At 43.9% G+C, this 14,815-nt stretch overlaps 1 protein-coding gene across 2 annotated transcripts in view; it reads right to left on the reverse strand.

Annotated features, from left to right (window-relative positions):
* Nucleotides 1–14,815, reverse strand: part of LOC105473667 (protein kinase C eta) — a 232,376-nt gene that overhangs the window by 83,441 nt on the left and 134,120 nt on the right. For both annotated transcript variants that reach the window (XM_011727582.3, XM_011727583.3), the window contains exons 8-9: nucleotides 11,419–11,562; nucleotides 11,080–11,253 (exon numbers count right to left, since the gene is read on the reverse strand). In XM_011727582.3, the coding sequence (XP_011725884.1) occupies nucleotides 11,080–11,253; nucleotides 11,419–11,562 (318 nt within the window). The remainder of the gene's footprint in view (nucleotides 1–11,079; nucleotides 11,254–11,418; nucleotides 11,563–14,815) is intronic.

Here is a 14,815-nt window from a genome sequence, read left to right on the forward strand (position 1 = left end):
TGGTTACATCAAATATTTTAATTACACAAAACTCCATATACCATCTTACCAGACATGGAGGTGGCGGTCTACTCAGTCTCTAGGTTGTCAACGATAATGTCGGCTACCAAAATCGAGACCAGTTACAACGGAACAACCTCAAACTGAAAAAACAAGCCGACTATTTCAAATCCTTTTGTCACACCAAGTATCTTGGCAGTCCCATCCAAAGAGACAGAGCCAAAGACACAGCTTGAACTTCAGGTTCTCTTATTCCTATTCATTTTTGTGGCCCTATTTAGCAACAGAAGGTTAGAAAGCCTGGTAGCCTGAGAGGACAGAAGCAAAGGTCCCAAATAATCCCCCCAAAATCCAGATCCTGGAGACAGCCTATGCACATTTGGTCTTCAGAGAATCTTCAGCAGAGAAGGAGGCGGGTCCAACATATGTTGGCCCCAAAGTCAGATCTTGTCTGACTATGGAAATAAATCCGCAATTAATAACCTAAAAGAAAGATGGAACACTATGAATAAGGTAGGAACATGCAGAGACAGGACACACCATGCTCTGGCTCATTTTCTATTTTGATCGGAGCCAAAGGCAAACTGCAACCAATGACCCGTAGCAGACCAGATTGTATGTGTAGCAGCCAGTGCTCAGGGAGAGGGGGAAACCTAGTTCCAAACAGATCAGAGGAAATATCCTCAGGTATTTCACAAAAGGCCAAAAACCACCTACTGTGGAAAACTGCCTCTATTCCTGTCTAATGACAGTATTCTCAGCTGTACATATTAGAGACTCAAAACTTCTATTTGTGATATAATGGAAATGGCTTGTATACTATTTAGCAGGACAGTCAGGTCAGGAATCCATGCACTGACTCTGGCTTGCTACGTGATCTGGGGCAAGTCGTTTAACTTCTCTGGATCTCAGTTGCTAGGCCTTTAAAATGAGGATGATACTCTTTCCTGGATGCTTTGGGTATTAAATGAGATATTTTGTTCAATGGATATTTATGGAATGCCAATGTGCAGTTCAGTTTCATAGACACTGGTAATGAATATGAGCACCTAGGACATATGCTAGGGTCTCATGAACTGCCCTTTCCTTCTTTGCTCATCCCCTCCTGCAAAGTGGGTACCATCCAGTCCCCAGGAATCAACCAACTACCCCAAGGCATGAATAGAGGCTTCTTCAGAATCCCCATGCCTGTGAAGGGGAAAGTCTCCCAGCCTTTCGGCTATACGTTCCCTTCTCGTCTAACCCTCTGTCACGGGGCCTCTTCCCCTTGCGCTGCGCGTCACAGTAACACAGAGCACACGCAGTAAAGCCACTGCAGGGGCCGAGCATGCCTCCTCCTCCCCACATCCAGCAGCTGGCAGGGGCTCAGCCAAATACTCAGTGAGCCCGCGGGAAGGGAAAGGTGAGCTGGAGGCGCTGGGAAGCATCACAGCTGGACAGCGCAGGCTGCAGCCCCGCTACATCCCCACATGTTGAAGCCAGCTGGAGAGGCACTCCCTAAAAGTACGCTGGCCAACAGGTCCAGGAGTAAGGAACACACCTTTAGGTGGAGAGGCTTATCTCAAAATAAAAGGCAGGGGACCTTCTTAAAGACAAGTGGGCCAGCTAAGCCAGAATTAGAACTCAGAGCTCTTGTGCTGAAGGTCACGGTGCAGTTGTCTGCCTGGGGAAAGATTAATTCCAGGGCCACATGACTGCCTTGCTGCCTGGCTGCTCTCTGCCTCTCCCACTTCTTTGCTAATATTTAATACAACAACAATGGAGAAAGTAATACAAAGAAAAGAATGTTCCTTTGTACTCATGCTGCCAGGTACACCGAGCACACTGAGATCATTTTGCACCAGCACGTATGCAGCGATGGCATTTATTTCACAAGATTCCAAGATATTCTGACCTTCAAACACCAGGATTTCAACTTTGTTGGCCATTTGTTGGTTTCTTATGGAAGGCTATGGTCCTGCCAGGAACTCCATCCTTGCAGGCTGATGTCGTCAGGACGCCCCAGCAGGCAGAGGAGCGGGAGGAGGCAAAAGTGCTGGGCATCAGAGCATCCTGTGGCCACCTGAAAGCGGTGGATCCTAAACATAAACTTAAGTCATTCCCAAAACAATGAGGGGTACTTGGCTCAGCCCTCTCACCCAGTCCCAGGGCCTGCTCGTGAGAGGCTGTTTTGGGCACTGGCCACAAAGTGTCTTCCGTTTTCCAAATGGAAACCTTTGCTTCCATAAACTGGGTCTCTGAACAAAGCCTGAAGCCTCAGACCAATATTTACTTTGTCGCTCCCCCTTCCTGTGATGGCTCCCCTCCACCCCCAACCCCCTAGTCTTTGTTCCTCTCTCTCCAGGAGGAGAACCGAAGGGGAGGCCCCTGGGAGCTGGGGATGGGGGATGGGAGGCCTGGATTCCAGGACATCCAAGCCAGGGACTCAGCTGCTGACACAACCCTCACTGATTCAGATAAAAGGAGTGTGATGTGAATTTCGCCAGAAATGGGTCAGGGAGGCAGCATGTACTAGGCTGTATCCCAGGTCCTGAGAGACCAGGAGTCTGGACCCTGACTTAATAACGGCTTATTCCTCCTACCCCCATTGTTAAAGAAATGTAATCCGATTACCAAATTTGGTAAATAGGAAAAAAAATCATTCATAATTCCACTACCTTAATCCAGTCCCTGATAGCTTATTGGCATAATTTCCTGGCAGTCTTTTTTGGGGCGGGGGAGGGGAACGGGTCTGCTAATTCACTACCTTGGGCAGAACCCGACATGGATACAGACTGTTCATCATCATAACCTCTGTATTATTTCCTGGATTCTAACCTCCTATTTTTACCATTTTCAGTGACAGATTTTAGGCAAATGACTTAACTCCTCAATGTCTCACTTCTCCATTTGACATAATGAAGATAATAATTGTACCTATCTTATAAGGCTGTTATAGGAATCATGTGCAATAAACAATACATGTTAGGTGCTTATGACAGTGCCTTGCAATTTAACTACTTAACATAAAATTATCTCTTGACTGGCTGAAAAATCTCATCAAATAGTATATTATTGAAGTGTACCCCCATTGCTAAATGCTGAAGTTGTTTCTAATATTTTCCTATTATAAATAATGCATGACACCAAAGCAATCTTGACCAAAAAGAAAAAGCTGGAGGCATTATACTATCTGATTTCAAAATCTACTACAAAGCTACAGTAATCAAAACACTATGGTACTGGCACAAAAACAGACATATAGACCAATGGAACAGAATACAGAGCTCAGAAATAAATCCACACTTTTACAATCAATTATCAACAAAGATCCCGAGGACACACAACAAAGGACTGTCTCTTCAAAAAATGATGTTGAAAAAACTGGATATCTACATAGAGAAGAATAAAAATAGACCCTCATCTCACATCACATAAAAAAATCACTGAAAAATGGACTAAAGACTTAAACGTAAGACCTGAAACTGTAAAATTACCAAATGACGACTTAGGGGAAGAAATCTGTGACACTGGCATAGGCAATGACTTTTTAAAATATGACCTTAAAAGCACAGGCAACAAAAGCAAAAACAGACAAATGGAATTATATCAAACTAAAAAGCTTCTGCAAAGTTTCTACAACCAACAGAATGAAGAGACAACCTGTGGAATGGGAGAAAATGTTTGCAAAACACGTATCTGGATAAGGAGTTAATATCCAAAATATAGAGGAAACTCAAACAACTTAATAGTAAGAAACAACCCAATCTTAAAATGGTTAATGGACCTGAATAGACATTTCTCAAAAGAAGACATACAAATGGACAACAGGTGGTGGGAGTGTAAATTAGTTCAACCATTGTGGAAAACCATGTGGCGACTCCTCAAGGATCTAGAACCAGAAATACCATTTGACCCAGCAATCCCATTACTGGGTACATACCCAAAGGATTATAAATCATTCTACTCTAAAGACACATGCACATGTATGTTTACTGCAGCACTATTTACAATACCAAAGACTTGGAACCAACACCATGGCCATCAATGATAGACTAGATAAAGAAAATGTGGCACATATACATCATGGAATACTATGCAGCCATAAAAAAGAATGAGTTCATGTCCTTTGCGGGGACATGGATGAAGCTGGAAACCATCATTCTCAGCAAACTAACACAGGAACAGAAAACCAAACATCACATGTTCTCACTCATAAGTTGAACAATGAGAACACAGGGAGGGGAACATCACACACCGGAAGCTGTTGGGTGGGAGGACAAGGGGAAGGAGAGCATTAGGACAAATACCTAATGCATTTGGGGCTTAAAACCTGGATGACCAGTTCATAGGTGCAGCAAACCACCATGGCACATGTGTACCTACGTAACAAACCTGCATGTTCAGCACATGTATCCCAGAACTTAAAGTAAAATAAAAATAAATAAAAAGTAAAAAAAAAAAAAAACAAAAAACACACCACACACGCAAATAGCCAACAGGTATATTAAAAATGCTCAACATCACTAATAATCGGGAATATGCAGATTAAAACCACAATGAGATATTCTGTCATACTTGTCAGAACAGCTATTATTGAAAAGATGAAAAACAGGTATTGGCAAGGATGTGGAGAAAAGGGAACCCCTGTATACTGTTGGTGGGAATGTAAATTAGTATAGCCATTTGGAAAATGGTATGGAGGCTTCTCAAAAAATTAAAATAGAACTACCATATGCTCCAGCAATTCCAATACTGGATATACATCCAAAGAAAATGAAATCAGCATGTCGAAAAGAGATGACTGCACTCTTATGGAATAAACCTAAGTGTTCACCAGTGGATGAATGGACAAAGAAACAATGGAATATATACACAATAGAATACTGTTCAGCTTTTAAAAAGAAAGATATCTTGTCATTTGCAACATGGATCAACCTGGAGGACACTGTATTATGTGAAATAAGCCAGGCACAGAAAGACAAATGCCGCTTAATCTCACTGATATGTGGAATCAAAAAAAGCCAAACTCATAGAAACAAAATACAATAGTGGTTACCAGAGGCTGAAGGATTAGAGAGATGTTGACCAAAAAAGAAAACATAAATAAAGCACTGAAAATTAAACATCTTTATGAATAACATTTTATTCATTACATTATTTTTATAGTCTAGATTATCAGAAAAACAGATCCAAGAGTAAACATTTTGTGAGTTTTAGTTCAGGTTATCAAATTAGTCACAAACTATTAGCATTTGCAGTGCTATCAGAAACATATAAGGATGCCCATTTATACACCTGTAAGCAGTGTATATGATTATTAAAAAATAGGGGAAATAATCTATGGGTTCATAAACCTTTGTAGCAACCTTGATAAATTATCAAATATTTGAAATTTGCTTACTATTTCCTTTTTGCCAAGAACAAAAGGACCTATAAAATACTTACTTTCTCAGTGTTTGCTGTCCCCTCCATGTGGGTGTCCGGGCTGGCCACTGGGAAGCCCTGGGACCTTTTTTCTTTGGTGTGAGGAGGGAGGGGGTCATCACCACAATTGAACTGACTCACTTTTGAACAGCAATTCACACTGTACAAAATATTCTGCATTCTCTCATTTGACCCTCACAGCGATCCTGTTTTCATTTTAACGACGAGAACTTTAAGGCTCAAAGGAGTTTTAGGACAGACTCAAGCCATTTAGATGGTGGAAAACAAAGCTAAAACAGAGTTCAGGTTTTCTGTTCCCAAGGGCGATGCCATTTCCATATTGTCAGCTTGGACGGGGGCCAAGACAGACAGGAGGTGTTTAAGCCCAGGCTGAATCAACCAACTAAATGCAGAATAAGACAACATATGGAGTCAGAGTCAGCCTGACCTAAACTTGAACCTTGTCTCTGCCACTTACAATCTAAGGGATCCTCGGCTAGTTACTGCCCTGCTCTGGGCTTCAGAGAGACTGAGTCCACGGGGCTGCATGAGGGAAGTGCTGTTTTTACAAAGGCCCTCACAATGAAATGCTCTGCAGATCGAGTGGCTCCAACACCTCCTCTCACTCCTAAATTCTCCAGGGGAGACTGTCACAGTTCAGCATTACGCACTGATTAGCATCTCACTTCAGAAGCCAGGGCCTGCAACAGTGGGCAGCTAAAAAGTAAGCATCTTTCTGCTGTAATTTCTCATAGCAAGTAACACTTTCTGTTCTTCATAGTTTTACAACAGTAAATGGGAATTGTCACTGAGGACTTCTGACAGATGAATGCACAGCGAACAAATGCCATGTGTATTGTGGAGTCCGATACCTTGCAAACCTCAAAGAAGGCATCAGCGAGAGCAAAATTAAAATTGTATACCTCTATCTCAGCATGAGAAAAACTCCCTTGCTGCTATTTTTTTTTTCTTCTTTTTCTTTTTTGAGACAAAGTCTCGCTCTGTCGCCCAGGCTGGAGTGCAGTGGCATGATCTCAGCTCACTGTAACCTCTGCCTACCAGGTTCCAGCGATCCTCCTGTCTCAGCCTCTGGAGTAGGTGGAATTGCAGGCATGCACCACCACACCAAGCTAATTTTTATATTTTTAGTAGACGGGGTTTCATCACGTTGGCCAGGCTGGTCTCAAACTCCTAGGCTCAAGTGATCGGCCCACCTCGGTCTCCCAAAGTGCTGCCTGCGCTCAGCCTCACTTGCTTCTTTGAAGTGGGTTCCCACTACTTCTTTATGATTTAGCCTAAAGCAGGGGAACATTTCCTTTATCCTTTGCTTTGGAGACATCTACTACAATACACACATCTTAAACCGCAATGGCAGTTCCATGCATTTGGTTTCTCTGGAGGAGAAATAAAAACTTTGCGGTAATGACTGCCACCTTGTGGTCAAACATAAAACTTCCACTAGGAAAAATAGACTTCAATTCTAGTAAAGGCTTCACCCGCTAAACACTGGGAATCCCGTGTGGCCGCTAAAATTTTGGTATATTGTATAATTTATATATTTTCCTGGAACATTTTGATTGTATATGCTATATTGATTGGGTTCGCAATCTGTTCCAGGTTAATTTCTCATTTTACTCTACCATAACATGATCTAATTGCTGATGAGATCTTTGCTTATACTCACCAGAATTTCCTTTTACAGATCAAATTCCCCTGAGTTAGGTATGAGATACTTCTTTATTTGCTTCGGCAGTAGTAACTTGGAACCACTGCTGCTGCAAGACCAGGCTAAGCTCACTAAATACCAGTTGACTGCTTGACTCAAAGGTTACCAGCTGGTGAAGATGACCTAACCTCATGTCATAGGAAACCATGTGATCTTTGGCTCAGGCCCTAGGAAGGAGATCTGAGCGGTCACCCGGCTCTGCGGCTTGACCCGTGGTGTTCATGGTGGTGTTCAGGAGGCTGGCACTTGAAACCTTGGCGGGCAACCAGTATCAGCTACCAGCTATTCCTCTCAAGCCTGTAGCTGTAACTCCACTCCTCTATTCCAAGAAAAGAGCCCAACAAGGGGGTGAGGGCAGGGGAGGGGCTGTATGCTGGCAAAGTGCCCAGCAAAGGAAGGGCTTCAAGGCTACCCCAGGGAGCAGTGTGGGGCAGGGAGAATGGAGCTCCAGGGGAACCAAGGACCGGCCCAGCAGAGGGAAAGAAGAGGATGGGGGCAGGAGCAGCATGGGCACCAGGGCCATCAGGAGTCACTGAGGACCAATGAGGAGCAGAGGGGAAGGGAGAGGAGTGCAGGGGAGTCGAGGCCCATGAAGCCATTAGCTGCCTCCCCAGTTTTTTTTCTCTTGATAACGCTGGAGTGGCGTGGGAGTCCACGCCATGTATCTCCTTCAGTGCATCCTGTCACCAAGCTCCCAGACTTCTCTGCTCCACCCATTCTCCAGGCTGCACGTGTCCCTCCCAACACAGATTTGAATACAAGTGATCCTAAAACACACGAAAACGCCCAGCTTCAGTCACAGCTAGAGGAATGCAAGTTAGAACTTCAAATATACCATTTTTCTAACCTCTCAGATGACCCAAATGACAGATAGCATGCCGTGATGGGAAGGCGGGGGAAATGCATCTTCTCACTCAAGCTTTGGGAGTGTGAATTTAGAGACACAGCCCAGCAAGTAGGGAAGAGCCTGCCTGTACTCTGCCGTCAGACCACCTGGCTTCAAACCCTCTCTGCCACTTCGGAACTAAGCTTCTTTGTACCTACGTTTTCTCCTTGTGAAATGGGGTGATAATAACAGAACTTATTTCAGAGGGTTACTGTAAGAATTAAATGAGATAACAGACATAAAGCACTTAGAACAATGTGTGGCATATGAACAATAAAATGTTCACTATCTTTAACCACAATGGAGGAGAGGGGCAATTGGACTCAATCAAAATGTGAAATGCATATACCCTTTGACCAAGCAATACTACTACTAATAACGTGTCATACAGAAACACCAGCATAAGCACACAAAGACAAAAGTATAAGGGGACTCACTGCAACAGTGACTGAAATAAAAGACTAGGAACATAATACATAGCAACAGAGGAGGACAAGTTAAATTAATTATGTCATGTTCTAAAATGGAGTACTATGCAACCATTAAAAATGAGGCAGCTTGGTATATAGAAATACAAAACAATTTCCAATGTATACTATTAATATTATGTCTTTAAAAAAAAAAAAGTGGCCAGGTACAGTGGCTCATGCCTGTAATCCCAGAACTTTGAGAGACTGAGGTGGATGGATTGCTTTAGCCCAGGAGTTTGAGAGCAGCCTGGGAAACATGGCAAAACCCCATCTCTACAAAAAATACAAAAATTAGCCAGGTGTGGTGGCATGTGCCTGTAAGTCCCAGTTTCTCAGGGGGATGAGGTGGGAGAATCGCTTTAGCCTGGGAGCTTGACGCTGCAGTGAGCCATAACCATCACAGCACTCCAGCCTGGGTGACGAAGTGAGACCCTGTCTCAAAAAATAGATTAATTAAATTTTAAAAATACAGAATCATGGGCAAAGTATACTATTATTTGTGTTTTTTAAAGATAAATATGTATGCATATTGTGCTGTTATATATGCTTTTGTGTACAGAAAATTCTCTCAAAGGCTATAAATAAAACAAGCAATAATTGTTTCTTTCAGAGAAAGGATATGAATATTTGGAGGATACTTATATTACCTATTGCAAGAAATTAGATTTTCATAATTAAAACATACAACCTGATATGTCATTCCTCTGCTTCAACTTCTTCCATGACTTTCCATTGCTCTCAGGACTAAACTTAAACCCCTTAACGCAGCCTGCAAGGATCTTCATGGCCTGGCCCTGGCCCAGGCCCACCTCGGCTGCCTCAGTTCTCACCAGGCCCCTCTTCAACCTCAATATGCTGCGTGTGCTGAGCCTCCTTCACACCGGATGCTCTGTCTCACCAGCAGACCTATGGCGTGCTGTTGACGCTGTATGACATATTCGCCTTCATTCTCTGCCTAACTAATTCTAACTCATTCACCTGGTCCCAGCATGGCTTTACCTTCCCTAGAGGTGTATTGCCAGCCTCCCTGACCGGGTCAGATGCCCCTATCCCGCTCCCATGGAATCCCCTACTTCCTTGATGGTGGCACAGGTCAGGAACATGCCCAGAATTCACTCTCCCAGAATGTTTTTTGACAGCAAGATTCTGACACCTCTGTACAGACCCTCCCTCTCCAAGACCATTTTCCCTCTTCATTGATACCAGAAGCCCAATTTTGAGCCTGATTCTAAATAGAAGCAGAATGTCCTGCGCCAGGGGCTGAATCAAGGTTTGCGTGAACCAGTCATGGTCTGCCAGCTTGTCTTGGCCTGGTATTTGCTCTTGCAGCCTCCTTGCTAAGGGCATGATATGGTTTGGCTGTGTGTCCCCACCCAAATCTCATGTTGAACTGGAATCTCTAATGTTGAGGGAAGGGCCTGGTGGCAGGTGACCGGATCACGAGGCAGATTTCCCTCTTGCTGTTCTCATGATAGCGAGGTCTCATGAGATCCGGCTGTTTAAAAGCGTGTAGCATTTCCCCTTTGCTCTCTCTCTCCTGCTGTCATGTGAAGCCCTGCTTGCTTCTCCTTCACCCTTCCGCTATGATTCCGTTTCTTGAGGCCTCCCCAGCCATGCCTCCTGTATGGCCTGTGGAACCGTGAGTCAATTAAACATTTTTTTCTTCATAAGTTACCCAGTCTCAGGTAGTTCTTTGTAGCAATGTGAGAACAGACATACAGGGCAGTTGACCCAAGTCTAGGAAAGATCTTCCCTCCCTGAAAAAAGGAGACTGGCCATGAAGCCCTTCGGCCCCTGCCCTTGTGCTTTCTGCTTTGCTATCATGCCAAGGTGTGGCATCTAGGGCTGCAACAAATACCTTGGGACCCCAAGGGAAAGACATGCCCAATGTCACTGAGCAACAAATCCAACCACAGTACTGTTATCATCAGACTTCTCATTATGTGAAACAAGTAAAAAGTTTACTAATGGACCAAACCCATCTTTTCTATTTATTGTTTAATCCACCGCTGGTCAAGTGTTCCATTAACTATAGCCAGAAACATTCCTAAATGCATACCCTTATAGGGCAGACAGATTCAATTCCTAAGACCAGTCCATGGTTTCAGGCAAAGGGACACTGCTAAAGCCAGGAGCAATGCCCTGGGATGTTCCTAATCAAGGTACCTCTCTGGGTCCTCTCAGACCCCTCTTCTAAACTCCTGTGCCCAGGTCAGAACCAGCCCAGCATTTAGGAGCAGAGTCACAGCCAAATTCATCAAGATAATCAGCCCATGGCATTTTCTCTGTTCTTAGATTTCTGTAACCTTCACTCACCTAGAGAAGATGTATGTATGACGACCTTTCCGATCCTGGGACACACAACCCTCACATGCTCCTTCCCCAGACAGCGCAAAGGAAGGGGTGAACTCATAAGCTTCCATTTTTCCTCCAGAGGTTGTCAGAAGCCACCAATACCTCCATATGACCCTGCCTTGGGAGCCCATCCCCCCAAATTTCTGATACTCAACTTTACGAAATCTCCAGTATCTTATTGGCTCAGCTCTTTAAGAAAAGAGGCTGTGGGTGCAGTGAATGTGATTCATACTTACAGGGGTCTGAAAGCAGCAGAACAACTGAGTGAGAAAGGGGTGATTGCGGGCCAGAGACAGGATCCTTTTCTCGGTCATGGTGCATTCCACATCATCATCCTGCAGAATCACGTCCTTCTTTAGCACCTTCACAGCATAGAGGTCTCCTGTTTCTTTTATTCTTGCAAGCATCACCTATGGCAAAGCAAAAGGAGGGAGCATGAGAGAGTCCTCTTGGGGATCTTAGGGTGTGTGCAAACAAGGGGAAGAAAGAATGGCACATGTGAAATGTGAGTATGTGTGTGTGCGTGCATACAGAACATGCTTACTTCAACCCAAACAGTTAAAGCCAAGACTCACCTTCCCAAAACTCCCCTTCCCCAACACTCGGATGAACTCAAAGTTGTCGATACCAAGTCGGCTGGAAGAATTAACCCCAATCCCATTTCCTTCTTTGCTGCTCTCCTTTCCCTGTCGTCTTAGGGTCGATCTGGAAACGAGTTTCTGAAAGAGTAAGAACACAAAATTGCAGCAGGAGCATGGAGCACCCATGCACAAAGAAGACCTTACTGGCTGGGAGCAGTCTCACCCCCAGTATAATGCGGGAGAAAGATCAATTCAGCTTGACGGATGATTGGTTCTGCCACTCGAAGCTCCCTCGGTATCAGCTTCTGAATCTGTGCTTACTGCTTTGTGTGAAAGGTCAATTAAAAATACATCTAAGCCATGGAGTTACAGTTAGCGCTCAAGTGGAAGTGCATGGGAACACCAATGCCTTGCGTGGTCCCTCGGGTGCGTTCTGCGGTGGCTTTCCATAGGAAGGTCCGATTCCATGAGCGCCACCTAGTGTCCACTTTTTACAGAGAGCAGTTTTCATGTCTGCTCAGAGATTCAAGCATCATTCAGCACCAGGACACGAATGAAGCAAGGTTTTTAATCAATATTTTAAATTATATAGGAGAAATAAAAGTTCAGTGTGAATAGAACAATGATCAAAAGCATGAAGAATAAAAATTTAAATACCTAAAATCTCACCAGCCCCCTGCCAAAGATATCTATATCTATGTATAAATAACACACACACACGTTTTTATACTTGGTTAATTTTTAAAAACGTAATAAAATTATTGTTTCATAACATACGTTTGTATTTAAAAATTTGTCATGGGTATTTTTCATGCCTTTAAATATCTTTCAAGCACATGAGTTCTAATGGCTATTCAATATCCATTTCATGGATATCTCACAATGTATTAATTCCTCTGCTATTAGAAAGATGAGGCATCTCCCATTTTTCACCATAATAAATAACACCGTAGTGAATACACTTCATGCAAATCTTCAAAACAGAGTAATTAAGGGTCTAGCTCTCAAGCAAGCTGCCTGGATTCAATAACAGCTCTGCAACCTAACCTGTGACCCTGAGCAAGTTACCTACCCAGCCTATCCCTGCCTCAGTTTCCTCTTCTGACAAAGAGAAGGTTAAAGCATCTGCCACATGAGTCATTAGGAGGCCTAAATGAACAAATGCATATAAAGCACTTAGATTGGTGCCTGGCACATTTAATAAACTTAAGCTGTACTGTCATTATCATCATCCAGTTTCTTAAGATAACTTCCTGCAAATGGAATTCCTTGTGCCAAAGTGCTAATTTTGAAGACTTCTGATACACAGCCAACTTGCCATCTACAAAGACTGAACAATCTACAGTCCTACCAGCATGAGAATTCTAGTTTCAACACAATGAATGGAAAGTAAGTGTGGCTGCCTCAGTTGGCTTTCCAATTCCATGCTACTGAGTACCTGAGGATGTTGCTACCTAAAGGCAAGGTGACTTTTGCAGGTGGCCCACCTTGAGACATTTATAAGATAAGCTACCACTAGACAACAGATCAAAAGTCTAACATCCAGCCAGGTGCCAGATATCATGGATTAAGGATAGTTGATTCAAATGACAAGTGCATTGTCCATTCCTGAAGATCGTGCTGCACGGCCTTATCTTATTCCGACTGTATCTTAGAAGCCCTAGTTCAGGCTGACATCTTTAATCTCTGCTCTTCAGGGATAACTGCGCCATGCATTAGCAATCCCCGCACAATACTGGCATCCTGCCTGCCTACCCACAAGACAGACAGACCAGATTTCAAATACATTTTTTTTTACCATGATTTGATGAAACTCATTCATCTAAATCACATGTAACAGTCATTGCTGACTTAGTATGATCTAATATAAAGATTAAAATGTTTATCATAGTGGCAATTTATAAATTGTCAATAAAAGTCCCTGATCTACCAGGCAGGAGTCTTTCAGTAAAAAGGAAATGAGGTGCTTGGTGCTGACATTTTCAGGATTACCAAGAATCTCACAGTGATGGCACTTCCCTTCCTCAGTACCCAGAGATTAGTTAGTTAAGTTGATAATTTTCCTGAACTGGACACCAAGCTACACCGTTCAGATGTTACAGCCATGGCTATCTCCCATCTCTAGACACTGACCAGGAAGGCAGCAGTAAGACATGGGCTTGGGAAGCAGCCAAGGCTCAACTGGATGACAGCAGGTGGAGGTCATTCAGGGAGAGTGCTGACAAAAACATGTGCACTGCAACTGACACAACTCCACCCACTCCTGAGAGTCCAGAGGGAGGGACTCCTGTCTCTTGCTGAATGTGAGTGATAAATTCATAATCCATAAACAAAACCTGCAGAACTGCTGGACTCCAGGGCTGTGCAGAGCCTCAGAGATCTTCAAGTTGAACCCCTTTAGAGGTGAGGATGCTGACGCCCATAGTTACTGGTCACCTGTCCTGCCTGGTCATCAGCCAAGAGCATAACCCAGGATCCTGCGTTTTAGGCTTTCACCAGACCACAGTGACAGGAAGCTGACTTTAAAAAAGAAAAGAGAGGCCAGGCGTGGCAGCTCATGCCTGTAATCCCAGCACTTTGGGAAGCCAAGGCGGGCGGATCACTTGAGATCAGAAGTTCGAGACCAGCCTGGTCAACATGGAGAAACCCCCTCTCTAGTAAAAATACAAAAATTAGCTGGGCGTGGTAGTGGGCACCTGTAATCCCAGCTACTCGGGAGGCTGAGGCAGAAGAATTGCTTGAACCTGGGAGGTGGAGGTTGCAGTGAGCCAAGATCACTGCACTCCAGGCTGGGTGACAAAGCGAGACTCTATCTCAAAGAATAAGTAGAAAAAAGAAAAAAGGGGAAAAAAAAGGAAAAGAAAGAAAAAAGTCCTCCTTCTACTTTCTATTACTTGTTGCCCATGCTCATTATTTCTTGTCATATAACTGTAACTACAATCTTATCTGTGAAACAAATTGCTATTAAAAATGTGATTTTAGCCAGACACAGTGGTTCACACCTGTGTAATCCCAACACTTTGGGAGGCCAAAGCGGGAGGATCACTTGAGCCCAGGAATTTGAGACCAGCCTGCACAATAAAGTGAAACTCCATCTCTACAAAAAAAAATTAAAAATTAGCCTGACATACTGGCGCACACCTGCAGTCCCAGCTACTCGGAAGGCTGAGGTAGAAGGATCACTTGAGCCTGGGCAGTCGAGGCTGCACAGAACCATAATTGTGCCACTGCACTGCAGTCTGGGTGACAGAGGAAGACCCCATCTCAAAAAGGAAGGAAGGCGGGCAGGAAGGCAGGAAGGCAGGAAGGCAGGAAGGCAGGAAGGAAGGAGGGAGGGAGGGAGGGAGGGAGGGAGAAAGGAGAGAGAGAGAGAGAGAGAGAAGAGGGGAGG

This window comes from Macaca nemestrina, chromosome 7 (genome assembly GCF_043159975.1).
Source record: "Macaca nemestrina isolate mMacNem1 chromosome 7, mMacNem.hap1, whole genome shotgun sequence".
Taxonomy (NCBI): Eukaryota; Metazoa; Chordata; class Mammalia; order Primates; family Cercopithecidae; genus Macaca; species Macaca nemestrina.